Below are 22,346 nucleotides of genomic sequence, written 5' to 3' on the forward strand. Positions count from 1 at the left end.
CCTTTATGACATGCTGTCCCTTTACGACATCCTGTCCCTTTATGACATACTGTCCCTTTATGACATACTGTCCATTTATGACATACTGCCCCTTTATGACATGCTGTCCCTTTACGACATGCCGTCTTTCTATGGCATGCTGTCCCATTATGACATGCTGTCCCTTTATGACATGCTGTCCCTTTATGACATGCTGTCCTTTTATGACACGCTGTCTCTATGACATACTCTCCCTTTATGACACGTTGTCCTTCTATGACATACTGTCCCTTTACGTGTACGACATGCTATCTTTTTATGGCCTGCTGTCAAACCTGGTACCATTCTCTCCTTTTAAAATTTTCTGTAAATATTTATTTTTCTTATGTTTTTATATTATTTCTTGTGTTTGCATTAGTCGTTTTACAACCAGAGTTTTTCTGGCCGTTATCTGAATGATTTAATGGGAGTTATCTGCCTACTTTTTTCTGTATACATACGGAAGAGTTTAGACCAAAAGTGGGCGAGTTTGGCAACTTTAGTTGCAGGATCAGTTTACTTTAGCTGATATATTTTTACTGAGTCAAGGTTAACATTTTGTTGACTGTTTCCTACGAAGTTTCTTGGGAACGTTTTTAGCAAGTTCAGCATTTAATGTATTTCACAGACGGATTCATATCCATTATTATTGATAAACAGTAGGGAGGGCGATCTTCTGCTAACATAATATTCTTCAGTTGTTTTAGCAACTGCACGATAATTAGAGTCGATGTTTCAACTCGGTGTTATCTGCTGTCACTCTGTCATCTGTAGGCAGGAGACTGATATGGTCCGTCTTATCCAGCTAGATCTCAAAGTAGACACAATCTCCACACTGTTTCATTGTACACGCTTTGCTGAATATATCAGGTAGAGATGTACTAGTTTCTCTTCATCTACTATTAACCCTCATGAATATAATTTTGTAGAATCTGGTTTGCCGCTGTTTAAACTAGCCCAAATTCCCGAATCTTTCCTTTCCCAGCTGAGAGCTGCCGCAGAAGCATTTAAGACAAGGCAGGTGGAGACTATCCTCTACAACATAATGTGCTACGAGAATAAAAAGCTGGTTGGTTATAGTTGGTGTCTATTTTTTAACACTTGTAAATTAGTAAGCTGTCTACTACTTATAATAAAGCTGGGTTCCCATTATACGTCACAAAGCACTGGCGACACACCGCAGGCTATTAGCGATGAAATGGAAACGTATGCGTCGAGGACCGCCAATAGTTGCCGGCGGCATCGCAATAGTTTAGCGCTGTTCAAATTTCGCAAACGGCCGCAGGCAAAACCTTCTCGAAATGCAATGTACGGGTAAAGGTCACCATTGTAGGAACGGCATGGCGAGCGAACATTGTATTTGATTACGCAATTATGTTTACGATATTATTAACGATGTGGCTTTTATGTGAACATATCACGCCGAGCCTAGCGTCACAAGCGTTTTGCTGCGCATGTTACCATCGGAGTCTCACAATCGATATGGGAACCAGGCTTTAGGAATCCCTTTAGTTGTTATAACATGAGTCGTTGATGCTATTTTAGGACGACAACTCCACAATAAAACCTTAAATACCATAGACCAGAGGTGGCCACACTATAGTCTGTAAGACAATGTGGCCCATTTGCTTAGGTATTTGGAGTGGCCCACTTGCTTAGGTATTTGGAGTGGCCCATTTGTTTATTTGAGTTATTTAAAATTCTGCGTCACACAACATAATGACCAAATCTACAGTTATGCATGTACACGCAGATTATATAAATACTGTACCCTGCGTGGCGCCAGCATATAATTGTATTACATTACCTTTCTTTGCATGACTCATTTGGTAATCTGCTTGTACTGTAAAACCTGTACAGTATGCTACAACGTAAATAATCCGTTCCAGGAACGTTTACGTTATAGGGAATTTATGTTATAGGAACAGTAAAATACATGAAGACCTCAACGGCAGAACGATCGATGTCACATTTTTTAAAAATTCTAGATTTATGTTCTCTTAATAGTTCTGGCCACAAAGTTTAGTCTCTGTGATAAAGTTTCAGCAAAAATGATCAAGGTCCAGAGATATTCCTGCTTAAAATAAACTTGCTCTTTGCAAAAACAATAAATGTCCAACGGCTACCCAGCAACAACAATCATTTTCCAGTCATGTGATTACTTTCAGCCAATAATAACGCATACATTTTTGGGAATTTCCAGCTTATAACGATTGTTTTTTCTTTCGGGTGTTCGAACTATTTAGTGTTATTATGGCTTTCGTAAGTACATCTCAAGTTTGAAAACAGAGAATTACTTATGCTGAATATGTCAGCTTTCTCTATAAAATTACCCTAAAATAATGAAGCAATTTCAAATTCTTGTTTGAGAATTTCCAACCTGAAAACGAACATTTTTGTGTAACTTTTCGTAAGTGCCGCCCGTGTTAGAAAACAGATAATTACGTATGTTGATGACATTATTGTTAATTTAAATTCAGATTTTCGTGATTACACAGACAATTCAAGTAGCAGCCCTGACTTCAATGGTGGTGAAATTAATAGTTGTGTAAGAATAAAGAACATTGTTGAGTATCGCTTTAGCTTCGTAGCGATCGTAGCTTCACATAGCTTTAACAATGCACAAAGTGTAGATACATTGAATTTTTTATAGCACTAACTGTTAACAAGTGTAGAAAAATAAAATATATAATAAAAATTTTGTAGATATAGGTTCAAGTTGAAAAGATTTGTATATCATGAAGCAAAATCCACAACTTTTTGGCAAAATGGCTGGCAGTAGAACGATAACTAAATTTGCATATTGATGGCAGTGAAAATATTAATAACTTGTTACAATTGACAGAGGCAGTGGGAGTGAAGGGAAATATCCGAATAGTACCGAGAACCAAAAAAAGAGGTGTGTGCAAAAACGTGTCGTGCAATGCAAAACAAAATATTGCAGTTTTTCTAGGACACAGTAAAAAAGTTGTTGTTGTAGTATTGTGACCTGTTCATTTTTGTTTGGCTGTAATTGGGATACCTGAAACCCCTTATTTTACTGCAATATAGCGTTTAAAATAAGAATATTATAATGTTGTAGCATTATCACCTAATAAAACATAATGCGTAGAAAGTTGTCAATGATTTCCAAAGTAAATTGATCAATGTCCGTGTAGTGGTGTTATGCTTAACTTTCCAAAGTAAATTGATCAATGTCCGTGTAGTGGTGTTATGCTTAACTTTCCAAAGTAAATTGATCAATGTCCGTGTAGTGGTGTTATGCTTAACTTTCCAAAGTAAATTGATCAATGTCCGTGTAGTGGTGTTATGCTTAACTTTCCAAAGTAAATTGATCAATGTCCGTGTAGCGGTGTTATGCTTAACTTTCCAAAGTAAATTGATCAATGTCCGTGTAGTGGTGTTATGCTTAACTTTCCAAAGTAAATTGATCAATGTCCGTGTAGTGGTGTTATGCTTAACTTTCCAAAGTAAATTGATCAATGTCCGTGTAGCGGTGTTATGCTTAACTTTCCAAAGTAAATTGATCAATGTCCGTGTAGTGGTGTTATGCTTAACTTTCCAAAGTAAATTGATCAATGTCCGTGTAGTGGTGTTATGCTTAACTTTCCAAAGTAAATTGATCAATGTCCGTGTAGTGGTGTTATGCTTAACTTTCCAAAGTAAATTGATCAATGTCCGTGTAGTGGTGTTATGCTTAACTTTCCAAAGTAAATTGATCAATGTCCGTGTAGCGGTGTTATGCTTAACTTTCCAAAGTAAATTGATCAATGTCCGTGTAGCGGTGTTATGCTTAACTTTCCAAAGTAAATTGATCAATGTCCGTGTAGCGGTGTTATGCTTAACTTTCCAAAGTAAATTGATCAATGTCCGTGTAGCGGTGTTATGCTTAACTTTCCAAAGTAAATTGATCAATGTCCGTGTAGTGGTGTTATGCTTAACTTTCCAAAGTAAATTGATCAATGTCCGTGTAGTGGTGTTATGCTTAACTTTCCAAAGTAAATTGATCAATGTCCGTGTAGCGGTGTTATGCTTAACTTTCCAAAGTAAATTGATCAATGTCCGTGTAGCGGTGTTATGCTTAACTTTCCAAAGTAAATTGATCAATGTCCGTGTAGCGGTGTTATGCTTAACTTTCCAAAGTAAATTGATCAATGTCCGTGTAGTGGTGTTATGCTTAACTTTCCAAAGTAAATTGATCAATGTCCGTGTAGCGGTGTTATGCTTAACTTTCCAAAGTAAATTGATCAATGTCCGTGTAGTGGTGTTATGCTTAACTTTCCAAAGTAAATTGATCAATGTCCGTGTAGTGGTGTTATGCTTAACTTTCCAAAGTAAATTGATCAATGTCCGTGTAGCGGTGTTATGCTTAACTTTCCAAAGTAAATTGATCAATGTCCGTGTAGTGGTGTTATGCTTAACTTTCCAAAGTAAATTGATCAATGTCCGTGTAGCGGTGTTATGCTTAACTTTCCAAAGTAAATTGATCAATGTCCGTGTAGCGGTGTTATGCTTAACTTTCCAAAGTAAATTGATCAATGTCCGTGTAGCGGTGTTATGCTTAACTTTCCAAAGTAAATTGATCAATGTCCGTGTAGCGGTGTTATGCTTAACTTTCCAAAGTAAATTGATCAATGTCCGTGTAGTGGTGTTATGCTTAACTTTCCAAACAACTAACTTTTCAATTTCACATCATGAAAGACCTTTTGTGTTGAAAAGAATTAAGAAGGAAAATAAAACTAAGGTTTGAAATGTAAATGTGAAATCATTAGCAAGTAATGGCTAAATATAGTGTGTTTTCTTACGATTACAATAAAAGATTATTTGTTATACAATTATATGATTTTAGTTCGTTTCAGTGTTGGCATCATAACGCGAAAATATCGTGTAGAGTGGTATAGAAATCCATAGTAATTAAATCACCTCCTGGTAAAAATCATCTAAATCATCATTAAAAGATAGTAACAAAACAATATGCTAACTTTAGTAACTATTGTAACCTAAAATTATTTAAGTGCATTTTGCGGTTATGATCTGCAAAAAATGTAACATTGCAATTTGCTATTTGCAGTATGTACCTTGGAGAGTTCTTACCTTTGAGTCAGACATGTGACAAAAGCTGAATCAAGATAAATGAATTTAGCTTACTAAACAGGAAGGAATTATTATTATGCATTTTAGTAAACTTTAAATTTTAACTAAAATTTTATCACTTATATGCATAAACCTATTAACTATAGACCTATTAACTATACTCATAGATATAGTTAACTATCTATATCTATGACTATTATAGTCATAGATATAGTAATAATACTAGACTGGGCAATGCGAAGCCACGGTGTCCTACATAAATAGCCACATTCTTTATGACGCAAGCAGCGTCAGTGCTTTGTTCACTTGCAGCTGGTCAGGCAAGTGAGTCATCATTGTTTACATTGAAAGAATGAAGAGACATTTTTGCTGCTACATGCAACTTGACATAACTACTTAAGTACACAAGATATTGGTTTAAAATTTTAGTTACAAAGCTTATACACTATGCATTTCCTACCCTGCAAATTTGTAAGCATAAAGTTGAATATTTCATATGTAAAGTGCAAGTAAAAATTTATATTGATCTAGTCCAAAAATATTGCAAAATTATCAATGTTGTCCCATGCTATGGGCTAACATGTTAGATAGCTAGGTGTACAACTGATTTCAAATGCATACACACTGGTAAATGGTACACTGATCGCAGTCTGCCATGAATATAAATGTTACGTCTTGGGTGTTATGCAAACAGCATTTTTTATACGCGTTGTGAAGGGCTAGACATGACTAAAGACAACCAGTCGGCTGAGCTTTGATCTGAGATTACTCTTGTTAACTGCTACCTTTGTAGCCTCCTGGTGAATTCTAACAATTTCTGGCATATCTGGATGTATTAGTTTTAACTAACGCTCTGCTGTGGATTGAGCCTGAAGATTCCTGAAGCAAAATGCTTTGTAAAACTAATGAAAGAGTCTTAGTGACCACCAGCTTCCATATGTTTGCAGTGATTCCTTGTAAGTCGACACACTGCTTTATGATCTGTTCTGACTCTAGACATATTTTTGTGATGACAGTATGAGGTGTAAACAGACCGCCGCTATCTTTTACACTGATCAGTGCCGCATCATCCCTGGTGCATATATCAGGACCGGAGACTAAAAAGCTGGTACAGTCATTGCAGTTGAGTTTTAAGGATCGCATTCTACAGACTCGAGCCAGCGTTTTAAGGTATGGCCACACGTAACGGTTTTTCCTTTTGTTCTGACCGAAATCACGAAATGAACGAAAAACGCAGAATTATTCGCGTGAAGTTCACAGAATTGTCTGAGTCATGCATGCACACCGAAATCGTCGACGAAATGCTTTTAATTGGCTAAGCAAATTATTAGCGAGCACGATTCTAGCAGCTTTTACAATTTATATAGTCCAAGACACGTATGACGACACACAATAAAAGTACCAGCACAATTTGATATAGTACATATGATGCAACTGCTTAAATTGCGCTGTTGTTGATTCTTTATCGTTCGGACACTATGGTTACAAATCATTTCTTTTTTAATAATAACATTTTCTTTTTAGCAGCAAAAGTCCCGTAGTAGAAAGAGTTGCTATCTTTGGCGCAATCAAGTCAGTTGCATCATATTTACTATGGCAAATCGCGTTAGTAATCTCTTGCCTGTCGCGTTATATGCCTCGGACTATATAAATTGCAAAAGCTGCTAGAATCGTGCTCGCTAATAATTTGCTTAGCCAATTAAAAGCGTTTTGTCTGTGAGTTTTAGCCGAATAATTCTGTGTTTTTCGTTCACTTCGTGATTTCGGTCAGAATCAACGAAGAAATCGTTACTCGTGGCCATACTTTTTCGAGTTCGTGCATTAGGATGTTTGAACAACGTTCTGAGATAGGCATATGCTTTTGGAGAATAGTAGTACACAGTGATAGTAAATTCTTTGATTTTTGGACTGTAGACCATCTTGGCTTTTTTATTTTGGTTTTTGGCTTAATTTCCTACTAGCTCTTGCAGGCAACCATGTATCGAGTCAAGCTTAGCGCTTTGGAGTTTTATTTTTCTTAGCAGTAATGAAAGCAAATTCTTCTGAATACCTTCTGAGTGTTCTTCTGGGTGTTTTGAAACCTTTGAAGCTTGTGGTTAAGCGCATTGACTTTCTTTAAAAGATTTGTTGTACATATCTCTGGTGTGATATTTGGTCTACCTTGTGCGTGCTTATGTAGAGGGTCGAGAGTGACCTCTTCAGGCTGCTTGGCGGCTGTTGGCTCTTCATAGCAAAGTGAAGGTTCCATGGCTCATCTCCGTCTGGTGTAGATGATGTAGATGGTGTTGGTCGGCATAGCAAGTCGTCTACGCTTTGGTTGAGTCGGTTGTAAGTATTTTGGCAGAGAATCAAATATCCTTGGTGCAGCAGTAGGCTTTAGTATGGCAGCCATCTTCATACCAGGTCTACGATAGGATTCTATCGTGAAAGGATCACTGCAGAGCACAGAGTATTTGGAAGGCATCCAGTCCTTACATTTCATGGTGTCTATCCACTTGTTACGTCTGTCTAGGTGTTTTTTTCCGATGGAAAGGTGTGGAAACTGAGTTTACTGTATTTGCTGGAGAATTAGAACAACCAAATGCACAGCAAAAATTTTCTAATTCTCGTGCCTTGCAAAATAATCAGTAAATGATTGCATTCTTATGAGATCATCATAAAGTAAAAATCTTTCCGGTTGGGTTTAGCTACACTCTTAAATATAGCACAGCCATCACCATACTCATTTACTAGCCTATGTCCACCTGCCATGGCGATGAAAAATTTCATGAAATGGGCAACACTTGGCCTATTATGCGCTTGACATCACTTTGTGCGAAACAACTTTTCAAATAGCAGTGCCAGCAATGAACTTTAGAAAAACATTTTGAAAAACCATTATTTGTATGCATATCTCGAAAAAATCCACAAGATTTCTTGCTCTATATATCTAGATATCTCTCACAATCACACTTGAAAACAATTGGAGCAAAATTTACCTTTGAATCCTTTCCGTGCTGGTATCTGCTACACTCTCCTTGGCTTGCTACTTAAAATGCTGGCCTGAACTAGATAAAGTGAACAAAGCATTGACGTTGCGTCACGAAGAATGTGCCTATTTAATTAAGTGGGACGCAATGCTGACCCCTGATGCATTGGATGGCCCAGTGTAGTATAGTTAATAGGTCTATGCTTATATGTTTGCGAATCCGCTTTCACCATAACGGATACTGCTGAATTCACCATGGCGAGCAATGTATATCTTTTAATAACGTATATAATCAATACACAAATGGTCATATTTCAATTTTGAAAGGAATTTTTGTTGCTATCGTACGGCAGAAAACAAATTCGATTAGAATGGCGAGGATGGAAAAACGTCATGTTTCATAGAGTTGTGCGAAAAATATATAATTATAACAGAGGCTTTGTAACCCGTAGGTGCAATGCATCAATTAATAAGTCATTTAGCGGTGAAATTGGGAAAAGGTTATACAGTATATACTATATAGTAAGAGATTTGGAATTGTAAGAGCCTTTGTAAGCTTGTGGTTAAATGATTGGTTTCCAAACATGTATCTGCAATCTTCCTGAGTTCAAATCCAGCCTGATGTTAGCTTTTCGTTCTCAGATTTTAGTAGCTATAGATGGACACACTGATTGACAGAATCACAGATGAGACACAAACTTGGAGATTTATATATATATGTAGCTATCTATATATTTCTCAAAGTAGGTTGTCGTATGTGTATTCGTAGATTTGATTGTCCAGCTATAGATCTTAAAATCTTGGATTAATGATTCCGCACCGAAGAGGGTCTGGTCTTGGACTCTGTCGTTCACCAGTCTGACACCCTACCCACTAGACAACAAAAACTGAATTGCTAGCTTGCCAATATAAGTTATTAAGGTATATGAGAGCAAATACCTAACGGCTTTGCTTACGACGTCGGGTCATAGCATAACGTCACGAGAAGCTGTTCCCTCACATTATTAAACGTACTGGCTAATGGTGCGCAGACTAATAGCGAGCAACTCTCACTACTTCTCATTGTTTATAAGACAAAAACTTTTCTCATGATATGTAGTTTGAAAGTTAGAATGGCAAATGTTGTTATATGTTAAATACAAATCAATTTTCTGTCCAAATACTTTTCTATTACACGGGCAACGCCGGGTAGCACAGCTAGTATGTATATATATATATATATATCTTATGTTAAATTTTTGCAGATTCCATGCATAAGTAATGAGAAGAATGCTAGAGAGTTTTTGTCCAGGATGAATTTGAAGCCTCTCAGTCCTGAGTTGAATGCTTTCCCACTATCAGTTGGGTTTGCGAGCTACACCACTGGCATGTCTACTAACCACACCACTGGCAAGGTAGGTTGGTCAATAATTTGAGGGAGAAGGCAGGGCTGCTGTACATTTCAGTGTAACCCCAAATGATTATCAGGCAACTCAGCCGCTTATGTTCAGGGAGGGTTTTATCATCAAACTTACGTATGTTCAGGGAGTGTTTGTATCATCAAACTTATGTATGTTCAGGGAGTGTTTGTATTATCAAACTTATGTATGTTCAGGGAGTGTTTGTATCATCAAACTTATGTATGTTCAGAGAGTGTTTGTATCATCAAACTTATGTATGTTCAGGGAGTGTTTGTATCATCAAACTTATGTATGTTCAGGGAGTGTTTGTATCATCAAACCTACATATGTTCAGGGAGTGTTTGTATCATCAAACCTACATATGTTCAGGGAGTGTTGGCCTTCAACAGTTATGGAGCTGAGACTAACCCAGCAAGCAGTCAGCCGCGGAAAAGAAGACTTTCTGGTAATTTTGAACAGCGATGCAACACAGCCGATGAGAGATTAAAGCAGCTTTTACTTGCAGATGAGCGCCTCTGTCATCCAATCAGATACTTGTATGCGCAGGAGGTTAGTAGAACCAGTCAACCTTATTACCCACAAAGTATACTAGAAAACTAGTATACTTTGCAGGTTTCCTACTATGAGCTCGGCGACTGGAATCAATTACAATATCATTATACACAAAGGCTAGATATTCGGCTCGTAATTGCTTCCTGTCACTCAGGCTCTTAGTAGGTAACCTGCAAGATTTCCTTTCATTCCCCCACTCCTGTTAGAAACGATTATTGTGATGACAATACATGTATGTTCAGCCATGTTAAATTACCTTTGTAATAGGATGAAAATGTTTGTGTGAGGTGCATTTTAATTGTCTACCAGGCAAAGTAAATGGTAGCAAATACTCTTATGTCAAGTCTAGTTCTTGTTGGCTGTTGGTGTACAACTGGTTCAAAAGGTTGTTGTCTAGTGTTGCATGTACCCACTACCAAGTCATTCATCTAATGCTAATAATTGAGTTGTTGACTGGTGAATTAACTTGAGAGGAAATCTCATTCAAAATTTTGAGTGATTTCTTCCTTCAGATTACAAACGGCATCATCTTCGCCGTCGCGTGTACCATGTTAAAATTGTTTGTTTGTCGATTATACTGTTGTAGACACTGTGTCCATTTAATCACTTTCCTCTGATTGTACTGTTGTAGACACGGTGTCCATTTAGTCACTCCCCTCTGATCGTACTTTTGTAGACACGGTGTCCATTTAGTCACTTCCCTCTGATTGTACTGTTGTAGACACGGTGTCCATTTAGTCACTTTCCTCTGATTGTACTGTTGTAGACACGGTGTCCATTTAGTCACTCCCCTCTGATTGTACTGTTGTAGACACGGTGTCCATTTAGTCACTCCCCTCTGATTATACTGTTGTAGACATGGTGTCCATTTAGTCCCTCCCTCTTATTGTACTGTTGTAGACATGGTGTCCATTTAGTCACTCCCCTCTGGATGTACTGTTGTAGACACGGTGTCCATTTAGTCACTTCCCTCTGATTGTACTGTTGTAGACACGTTGTCCATTTAGGCACTCCCATCTGATTGTACTGTTGTAGACACGGTGTCCATTTAGTCACTCCCTCTTATTGTACTGTTGTAGACACAGTGTCCATTTAATCACTCCCCTCTGGACGTATGGAAGACTCTCAATGTCATAATGGTGCAAAACTTGAACGGTGTGAAAGACTCTAAAGTTTACAACAGCTCATTTTGTGACATTTCCCTTTTAGCAGACTACAACTTACTTATGGATGCCACAAGTGACATTTTAGGACAGGTTAGCATTTTATTTAGAAACTTGCATGTTTTTATTATGGTTAACAGATTTAGGAGAGAAGAGATTTAAAATATGTCATCAGTAAAGAGTTTTCAAAAATGCTGATTTCTGGAATAAGAACTGTTTGAAAGCTGAAATGTTACGGACTTTTTCCCAAAATATTGCTCTTTGTTGTTATTTTTTTAAAGTTTGATCTACTAGTAATTAGTAGTAAAATTAGCATACCTTTTAATTGAAATGATTTTAAATAATGAGCATCATTATTGTCTAATTGCGATACTAGTGTGTGCTTACTTTATCTTGGAATATTCTATATCATGTTGGAAGAGAGCGCGCATCGTCATGGACAAACCATTATTTGAGAGCTTTTAAATGTGTATGTTATGGATGTGTAGTAAAATGCAACCAAGCAAATTTTCAAAAGCTTAGGAGCAGGAAGTGCACAAATTGACAATGTGTAATTCTAAAATTTTTTGAATAGTTTTCAAGTTAACAGGTTGTTAAACTTTGTTCCGGGACTCACTCTGCCTAGAAAGTCTACCATTCTCTCTTCCATAGCGCCATTCGTAAAGGGTTAGGCCTGTATGACTTGAGTCACTTTCTCAAACTGCCTCTCAGATGCCTATGAATAATCTGAAAATAACAGAAAGGCACAATGGATAGCCCAGTTTGAGAATCTTTTATAATATTATCCAAGGTCAGTTATACATGTTGAATTACCACAAAGAGAGTGAGAGAGTCAATAAGTTTTGGGAATTTTGATATAACATTTTATAACAATAAGATATAGCTTTACATTTTTTTCATTTTTCAACATAGTCCCCTTTTCTCTATATACTTGTTTTACCTTCCTACAAGGTTCTCGATTCCTGCACAATAAAATTCTGGTGTCTGGATTTTAAACCATTCACACACAGCTTCAATGGTGGTCGCATCGGCAGTGAAGTAAGTGCGGGTAGCGAAGTGCTTGTCTCTCATGTTGTTCTTTTATGGTCCAAAAGAATGCAATTGCTTGGTGCCAAATTGGGACTATACGGAAGGTGTACTAACACCTTCCAGCCCAGTTCTTCAATTTTGGCCATTGTACAGGCAGCGGGATGTGAGTGAGTATTGTCCTGGTGGAATATGGCACCTTTAGCCCGGAGGCCTCTCCGCTTGTTCTTTGTCTTTCTTCACCCAACCAGGAGCTCACAGTAATTTTGAGAGTTGACGGTGTTACCTTGGCTCTTAAAGTCTGAAGTTGTCTGACCCTTTCCATCCCAGAATATTGTGAGCATGCTTTCTGTGTCGTTCTCTGGAACTTGAACTTTTTCCTTACAGGAGAGGGCTGTATGTTTGTACTCCATCGTCTTATCAATTCCGGTTCGTAAAGGATGCACCTAAATTTCATCTATCTATGTGAAGGGGTTGAAATCATAGATAGAAAAGTATCTCCTTCCGATTCGAGTCTGCTAGTACGCTCTCTAGCAGCCATAACATGCTGCGCTTCATGGTCATCACTCAGCATCTAGGGTACCTGCTCATGGAGTCTAGGGTACCTGCTCATGGAGAATATCGTGTGGAGTATCATGTTAAATATCTCATCAACATCATCTATAGTAAGTCTTTTATCAGTAATCAGCTTCTCCAGCTCAGCTACTGCGTCTGGAGTTCATTCACATCCACTGGTCTACCACTTTTTGGTTCATTAGAAATGTCTTCTCGCCCATTCTCGAATTCGTCAACCCATCTATAGCAGCTTGTTTGTGACATACAACTTTTCCTCCTATTATCTTTCATCCTACCTTGAATGAAAATGTGTCTGTGTCAAAAATCTGATAAGAATTCTTCGCTCTATGAGTGAGCATGTTTTATGGCATGTTTTATGGCAGTTTGAATATAAATAATATCTAAAAAGTTGAATCAATAAAATGAAGAGCTTGTATGCATGTGATGACAACTTCCAATTATAAAAGTATAGAAAAAATTAAAATGATAGATGCAATAGACCAAAATTTGTGACAATGCCCATTACTAATTGACTGACACTCGTAATTGATGTTAAACTCACCCTCGTAATGGATGTTAAACTCACCCTCGTAATGGATGTAAAACTCACCCTCGTAATGGATGTAAAACTGACTTTTGCAATAGATGTTGAACTTAGAATGTATGGACCCCATAATGAGTTTTAGCTACATTCTAACTATGTTTTGGAACTATGTACTTATTGTAGCCTGCAGACACAACAGTCTTAGAGCCAATAATAGATATGGTTGCCGCTTCCCTTTCTGATTACCAGCGGATGATGCACTTACGACTCGGGGTATGTTACCTAACAAGATCCTAGTGCTGAGAATTTAAGCGAGTCACATGGAAATGTGTGAGAAACAACTATGCGTACTTCTTCAGTTATTATAGAAAACCAAAGCACACATCCAATGTAAATGTTTGACTGTAGTAAGTGAGAGTTTAACTATAATAATAGAGCTAGAGTCTAGCCTTTATGTACTACAGTCAAACCCTTATGTATTACAGTCAAACTCTTATGTACTATAGTCTAGCCGCTAGACTATAGTACATAAGAGTTTAACTGTAATACAAAGTTTTGACTAGTACATGAGAGTTTGACTATAATACATAAGTGTTTGACTGTAATACATAAGGGTTTGACCGTAGTACATGAGAGTTTATATTTAGTAAAAAGAAAATGCTGATGTGTTTGTTTAGTAATTATGAAAAGGTTTGTTATATTCTTTTCACTTTTGCATAACCGACAAGCGAATTGAGGTGTAGCCTTGGCTATATAGGAGACACGTCACGCATAAGTAAAGTTGGTGATAGAGATCTGAAGCTCTGTCAACTTGGACTGTGAATTTTATAACAAAGTTTATATTTTTTGTACTTGTGTTTAATATATTCTTTATTTTATTTTTAGTTATCTCCCTCGGTCTGTGCACTTTTCATCATTTATGGCACTCTTTTCGTAGCATCGCTTTCTTTCTCGCCATAACTGCAAAGTGGCCTAATCAAATATTTGCGGATTTTTTTGTTTTAAAATTGGTTTTATATTCTTAGCAAAGCTATGCCTTTTACCACCAAAGGTATTAGTTTTTGTTCAGTTCATGTTAAAGCTACAACATAATTTATTTTAATACTAGCTGTGCCTCTCGGCATTGCCCGGGTGTTAAAAATCAGCTTATAAACAATGAGAAGTAATGAAATTTGCCTACCACTTGCTGGCAGGCAACTCTCCAGCAAGTGGCAAGCCATTGCCCAGTGGCCTGACACATTGTCAATGGAAAATTCCACTAAGCTAGTTAGTAAGCTTCTAATGCCAGTAGGCCATGACATTGCGTCAGCATTGTTGCCCAACAATGTTATTCTAATAATAGCTATTGTCGGAATGACAGACAGACGGACTTTGAGAAATATATATATAGATTAAGATTATTATTCCAACTTGTAGAACCAAATAGTGTGAAGGAGAACTGTCTACAGATTTACAAACTAGCGTTTTGAGAAACTTCAGATCTCGTCTGTTAAAATCTACTTCCTATATAAAAACAAATATGTGATCAGGTTTTATGAGTTGAAAAATGTTTAAGTTAAAGTGATGGTAAGTCTTGGTTTTTCTGTGTTATAAAATGTTTCTGATCGTCGTAATAATTGTAGGAGCAAGTTGGTGAAAGCAAGCTAGCACTTCCTGGTAGCCACAGGAAGCTGATTGTGATGGATAATCCTTTAACGGACCTGAACTCACTTGCTGCTTTGTTAAAGGTTCGATAAAAGCTAGACTGCTCGTTCTGGATATAATATTAGGGAGTCGTCTTCTTTGTGCCTTGGACTTGTAACTCCTAATAACTTATGCATACTAGTACAGTCCCAGGCAGTACATTGGCAGTCCCGAGCACTGTAAGAGATCGTCATCATTAATCCGTGTGCGCATAATTAACTCAAGTGAATTTTCTACCAGGACAATTAAGTATTCAGTAAAATATGTTTGTTAGATGCGCGTATAAATCGTTATAACTTTAGGAGAAATGCAATATTACAAGTAAAATGGCAAGCTGCTGTGTAATATACACAGTTTGAAAGTTGGTTGTGTTGAATGAAGAATGGTTTTGATAGCGATCTGTAACAAAAAGCGAGCATCAGCATTCACGCGTCTAGAAGTTTGCTGCAAATTGAAGCAAAATAAAAAAATTTTCCCATCATAAAGGGGCATTGTAGTTCGGCCATAGCTTGTACATAGGATATAAAGAATTTTGGCTAACGTTCTAAATAACTTAATGAAACCTTCGGTAGTTGGACAAAAAAAACATAGGCTGATAAACTGTGTACCACAATTTCGTACCTGTAAATCTGTCTACGCCTCAAACGGTCTACGTTTATTACAGAAACCTTTGGATAAATATATTCGAATGATTATTCTAATAATTAAATCTTACAATAATTTTATAAAATTGAATAATCAATTTTATAATTAAATATTTTGGCAAGAGATTAAAAACGGGAAGATATTAAAAACCTTCGGCAATTGGGCAATGCCATAGACTGGTGAAATGTGCACGTTTTTCTCATGAAATGCGCACGACTTAATGGTTCTACTCTCGGTTACACGGCTTATCGGCGTTTCGTTGGCCGGTCTTAATGTTGAGTAAAAATGGCTTTTCAGGTTTTAATGGCGATTTTAGGCCAAATTAATCTGTCTAGTTATGTATTATCCGATCAGATGGGTAAGGTGTAGGATATTGTCTACAAATTTCAAAGACTTGGTAACTATTTAAATAGGTTTGTATGTGTTTTGTATCATTATTATACCTAAACAACTTCATTGAAAAATGGTTAAATTTGTTGATGAGATTTCGGTACAAGGGTTTGCGACGGTGTTGATGAATAATTTTCGTGAGTTGTGTGCACATATGCGTCTATCATAAAGCTCCCAAGCAATCGCTTCGCTCGTGTTTGGTCGTGGGATTAGATGGTGCTATGGAAAATACCATAAGTGTGTTGCAGAATGATATTGACACTCTTTCGGCGAATTTTGAAAAGACTGAGCATGTCCGAGTCGAATGATTTAACAATATTATTACAGTTTACGGCATCATTATTACTAATAAAATAAAATGCATAACTTTTAGTAGTTGTTTAATAACCCAAGTCCATAAATCTAAAATTAGTAAAGTTTTGTAGCTGTAATGCATCTAGCATGACTGGTCATTGTCAACAATAAATTGTGATAAAAATAACGTATTTTGCAAATCAAAACTACACTTACGATGGGTTGGTTTTTAACATATTGTTTATTGGCTCAATGCATGCATCAGTGTTTCTTTTTTGTTTAAGCACAGATAAGATAGTGTAAGCGATAAATAGCGTTATTGCCTTTGAATCTGAGGCCTCGTGTTCGATTCCCATATGGGTGCACCTTTTTCCCCCCTAGCCCTCTCAAACAGGGCTTTGGTCAGACCAAAAACACTGCTCTCATTATAGTATAGGCTATCGGAATGCTCGGCGTTGCACAGGTATTAAAAATTGCTTATAAACAGTAGTAGATAATGTAGCTGCCCGCTACTTGTCATCACCTGGCACATTACCTGGTTAATTTGAGTAAGCTAGTATTGCTAAACTTACTAATAAAAGTTTTGAGAGCAAGCTTTAGTGATGTTGCGCCGTAACGCAGGGTGCTATGTGTGTTTTAACTAAAATAACGACACATATTGCTCAATGAATTAATTGCATCTTGCATAGCTTAATGGTTAATCGCCTGGTTTACGGGAGGTTACGAGATCAACTCTTCTACGGGTTCTTCATTGCTAAATACTAATTGTTATATCTGGACAGACATAGCAGACAACAGACTTTGAGATTTATATATATTATAGATTTGACCTTGTAGTAACAATGCAAAATAGAAACTGAGATTTGGAACTTGAGTAGCCTCTTTCTTGCTTTGCTGTTCTGTAGTGTGGTGTACGCTGTACCGGTGTACTGTGCTGCATAACTTCATGGTTGTTTTGATGCAATAGTTGTGGAGCTAAGGCCTGATATGTTACCACAGATCTAGCGTTATCTTGTGAAAACTTCCCTAGTTATTATTTACCAGACCCATCTTAAGAGATAAAATATATCAAATAACTCATCAGATATAACTATTGGTGCCATATTCACAGGTAATGAATGCAGGAGATCACCTACTCATACACAACATAAGTTGTCTTCTCCGACTAGGAGCAGGAGTTGTCTACCTTCTCTGGCATTGCTTTGATGAGGTAACTTATTATAAATGCAGCCTTTTTTAAATTGTATCAGCGTAATGAGTCACAGGTTATCTAGACGGTCTATGCTCTCAGCTTTAAATGTTAGCATGGCATCTGAAGGTCACGCTGATCTAACAATTGCTATCATAGCTCTCTATAGTATAGCAATTGCTATCATAGCTCTCTATTGTATAACAATTGCTATCATAGCTCTCTATAGTATAACAATTGCTATCATAGCTCTCTATAGTATAACAATTGCTATCATAGCTCTCTATAGTGTAACAATTGCTATCATAGCTCTCTATAGTGTAACAATTGCTATCATAGCTGTATATAGTGTAACAATTGCTATCATAGCTGTATATAGTGTAACAATTGCTATCATAGCTCTCTATAGTATAACAGTTGCTATCATAGATTTATAGTATAACAATTGCTATCATAGCTCTCTATAGTATAACAATTGCTATCATAGCTCTCTATAGTATAAAAATTGCTATCATAGCTCTCTATAGTATAACAATTGCTATCATAGCTCTCTATAGTGTAACAATTGCTATCATAGCTCTCTATAGTGTAACAATTGCTATTATAGCTGTATATAGTGTAACAATTGCTATCATAGCTCTCTATAGTATAACAATTGCTATCATAGCTCTCTATAGTATAACAGTTGCTATCATAGATTTATAGTATAACAATTGCTATCATAGCTCTCTATAGTATAACAATTGCTATCATAGCTCTCTATAGTATAACAATTGCTATCATAGCTCTCTATAGTATAACAATTTCTATCATAGCTCTCTATAGTGTGACAATTGCTATCACGGCTCTCTATAGTATAACAGTTGCTATCATAGCTCTCTATTGTGTAACAATTTCTATCATAGCTCTCTATAGTGTGACAATTGCTATCACGGCTCTCTATAGTATAACAATTGCTGGTTGGTTGATGATCTTCACCAGGAAACTACTTTGATGAATCGTCATGCAGTCAGCTAGTCTCTGCTTTTATTGAATGCCTCTCTTACAGGTAGCTGTCGCTGGGCATAACTCTTCAAATTGTCTGCCCTCTTTACTGTTCAAGCATTCTACTATCTCTTATACGGAAAATGCAGTATGTCTGGATCTAATAGAGAAGCGCTTGCTATCTCTTCTCACTCCTGATTGGACAGCATTGACTCTCGTGACCACACCTACTATTATACAGTGTAAGACATATTTGGCTTGTTATTCTTAAAAATAGGCTGCCCCTTCAACTCTCAAATATAACATAATTGTTAAAAATGTTACTATCATGAGTTGTAGATATTAATTATTAAAATATGTAGACTGCTGCAGTATTGCAAGGTTGTTATGTATAGTTTGTATGGCTGACTTCAGGGCAGCCAGTTCATTTAAAGTTGAGACCTGTCTGGAGTTGTCATAACAGGCACAAATAGCTATTTTATTACTCGGGAATCACAAAAATGTGTGAAATAGTTATTTAACCCTTTTGCAGGCAGAGCGACATTATTGTCGTTTTGCGATACTGACGACAATGGGCAGAGTGACTATTTTGTCACCACACGAACGGTTTTTTAAAATCGATTTTCGGTTGGCTTATTGATTGGCTTATTGCCTTTGTCTGTTAAATTTTGTTACTCTTAGTAAACTCCAATATATCGGTATTTGTTAGAAACTAAAAAAATAAGCCGCTTTGAGAAAAAAAATGATCGTTTTTCCAATATTGAACGAAAGAAAAATCCGAAATAAATACGTCTTTAAATAAAATTGGTAATTTTTGTAGCTTGTTCCTGCTTTCTGAATGTTTTCCCAGAGTGCAACAACTTTCTCTTAGTGCCATGACGCGCACTCCAAACGAAGTTACCCACGTCTCTCTAATGCTGCAAGGAGTAGTGTTAGTGCTAGCAGTAATAGGATAATATCAGCTGATTGTGATAACTTTTTAGAGTTAGTAGCCAGAACTAATAGTGACAGTGAATCTGGTTCAGATTGTGACTGGAGTGATTTTGCATCGGAATCTGAGAGTGAAAGTGATGAAGAAGCTACTAAGTTTTCATACTCATGGAGGTGGCAGTGATGATAGTGCCTGGACTACTACCAGAAATTTATATACTAATCAGGCCTTTGCAAGGGCAAATGCTTCCAAAAGTACCATAGCTAGAGAAACAGTTATGAGAAGAATTGGCTTTAAACACGTTTATTTGTATTTACCTGTATCATAAACACATAATACATGTTTACAGTATCATGAATAAGAGTGTATTAGGGATTTTTTTTAAATCGATTTTTGAAAAAATTAATTTGACCAGGGCGTTTCAAATAGCCCAAAAATACTTGCCTGTGAAAGGGTTAATGCAAGATTTCTATACCACCTTGCTACCAAATGTTCAGGAATTCTGTTATTAAAAGTAGAGGAACCCGGCTATAAAAGATGTAGGAACCCTGCTATTAAAGATGTAGTAGGAACCCTGCTATAAAAGATGTAGTAGGAACCCTGTTATTAAAAGGTATAGGAAACCTGTTATTAAAAGTGCGGGAATCCTGCTATTAAAGATGTGGGAATCCTGCTATTAAAGATGTACGAACCACAGCATTCAATGTTCAATATCATTTAAGCTCAAAGAATACTCATCTTTAAAAGATGTTGTCTAAGGCTAACTACTATAAATGTTTGAGCTAAGGCTAACTACTATAAATGTTTGAGCCAAGGCTAACTACTATAAATGTTTGAGCTCACAACCCACATGTTGTCATCTAAAAATAGATCTGTCAACCACGCGTGCTCATCGGTACCTCTGTGACCTCTTTGTGGAACATTTTATGCATTCAAATGTTTTTCAGGGGGTGCATTGTTGATTTAAAATTCTTATCAGTTTCATAGATTTTATTTCTTTAAACATTTTGTGTAGCTAAAATGGAAAAAGTGAATATATCTTGTTTTACTAGGCATGTGAAGCTTCACTGTGTGTGGTCGCTTACCCAAATCAAGTCGTCCGTACATGAAGTGCGAATAATTGGTTTATTCAGCTATTTGTGTAACAACTAGCTAGTTAATGTAACCACTGCCTGAGCAATTGTTCTTTTTGCCTCTGAAACAGCCTTCATGTGTCTTGCAGGTGATCACTTGTATAGCTGCTTCCTGCACGACGTTAACAACGAGACTCTGAAACGAGCTATGAATGACTTGGTGAAGACTTCTCAGCGTTCCTCAAGCATTTCTGAAGATAGTTGATGAAATATTTCTCAAAATTTTTGCTTCTTTTGTAATTACTTATCAGCACATGAAAACATATATATGTTTAAGGATAAATATAAATGTCTATGTGTATGTCTATGTGTATGCTGCGTACAATATACATTACAGGTGACACTAAGATACGTTTTAAATTAATGTTTAGCTTTACAACCAATAAAAGGTTTCTGAATATAGCGCACACGAAATCTGTTTCAAAAGTTGTAGCAGAACAAGCAGTTAAATTATGTCTGAAAAAGTGCACTGTTGTTTTTCTACTAGTCCCTACCCAGTTAAAAGTCTCTGTTTACAGCCCAATGCTGTTTTTTATTTAGAAAACTTAGTGTCATAAAAGGGTTGAGGGGGCAACTCTTATGGTAATTGGCAACCAAGAATAAGATGGCAATAGACAAAATTTGAGTGTTTGAGCCAGGCAATAACCCTTGAGCATACATTTGAGTGTGTAAGCCAGGCAATAACCCTTGAGCAAACATTTGAGTGTGTGAGCCAGGCAATAACCCTAGAGCAAACATTTGAGTGTGTAAGCCAGGCAATAACCCTAATGCAAACATTTGAGTGTGTAAGCCAGGCAATAACCCTAAAGCAAACATTTGTGTGTGTAAGCCAGGCAATAACCCTAGAGCAAACATTTGAGTGCGTAAGCCAGGCAATAACCCTAGAGCAAACATTTGAGTGCGTAAGCCAGGCAATAACCCTAGAGCAAACATTTGAGTGCGTAAGCCAGGCAATAACCCTAGAGCAAACATTTGAGTGCGTAAGCCAGGCAATAACCCTAGAGCAAACATTTACATTGATCTATTTAAAGTTTTTAAATCCAGCTTAACTAGAAGACAACAAATAAGCCCTTATAATTTTAATTTTTTTTCTACAATTGTAATACGTTTTTACTAGATGGCGTACACCAAATATAGGAAATAGGTTGTGTTTGACACTTCAATAAAAATAAGCAGAAGAAATTGGCTCTTGAGCATAAACGTAGAAGATGGAGCAGCAACTAAAATAGAGCACATGGTCTGAGTCTACTGAGGGATTTGTAGCTTGTAAGACCTTGTGAAAGCAATCAAAATTAAAAAAATTTGTCAAAAATTGCTCATTTAGGATTTTGCTCTGCCTCTACCCTTAATCAGTGTAGCAATGCAATCCTAATTGTCTGTATAATTGAGAATACAACTCTCAAAATGTCCTATCATAAGTCCATCTAGTAGACTAGCTTAAAGATGACAAGGCATGCATGCTATTCTATTTGCTAGAAAGAACTGTCTGACCAACCACAAAGTGGCGTTGAAATCTGTGTGAAAATACAGTAAGGAATTGTTCTGCAACACTGTGTTAGAAAGAATGTGTGTAACCCCGGAATACAAAAAGAGTTTTGATTGTGTTTATTTGTAAATAAAAGATACTATAATAGGTTTGCTAACCTTTTTAATTTATGTCCACCAGTAAGATTTGTTGTTACAATATTTGATGACTAATAAATGAATTCTACATTTGAATAGAAAATTATTAGTCATGAAACCTGTCTGAGTTGGCATGTGACATACAAAACTTTAA

General features: G+C 36.7%; 1 protein-coding gene across 1 annotated transcript in view; it reads left to right on the forward strand.

Moving 5' to 3' along the window:
• Nucleotides 1–20,969, forward strand: part of LOC137397278 (cap-specific mRNA (nucleoside-2'-O-)-methyltransferase 2-like) — a 53,252-nt gene extending 32,283 nt beyond the window's left edge. Inside the window, exons 7-15 of the mRNA XM_068083567.1 lie at nucleotides 948–1,087; nucleotides 9,325–9,474; nucleotides 9,850–10,029; nucleotides 11,112–11,288; nucleotides 13,504–13,593; nucleotides 14,943–15,047; nucleotides 17,444–17,542; nucleotides 18,570–18,747; nucleotides 20,659–20,969. Coding sequence (XP_067939668.1) covers nucleotides 948–1,087; nucleotides 9,325–9,474; nucleotides 9,850–10,029; nucleotides 11,112–11,288; nucleotides 13,504–13,593; nucleotides 14,943–15,047; nucleotides 17,444–17,542; nucleotides 18,570–18,747; nucleotides 20,659–20,774 — 1,235 coding nt within the window. The 3' untranslated portion in view covers nucleotides 20,775–20,969. The remainder of the gene's footprint in view (nucleotides 1–947; nucleotides 1,088–9,324; nucleotides 9,475–9,849; nucleotides 10,030–11,111; nucleotides 11,289–13,503; nucleotides 13,594–14,942; nucleotides 15,048–17,443; nucleotides 17,543–18,569; nucleotides 18,748–20,658) is intronic.
• Nucleotides 20,970–22,346: the final 1,377 nt, after the last annotated feature.

This window comes from Watersipora subatra, chromosome 5, assembly GCF_963576615.1.
Source record: "Watersipora subatra chromosome 5, tzWatSuba1.1, whole genome shotgun sequence".
In the NCBI taxonomy this organism is placed as follows: domain Eukaryota; kingdom Metazoa; phylum Bryozoa; class Gymnolaemata; order Cheilostomatida; family Watersiporidae; genus Watersipora; species Watersipora subatra.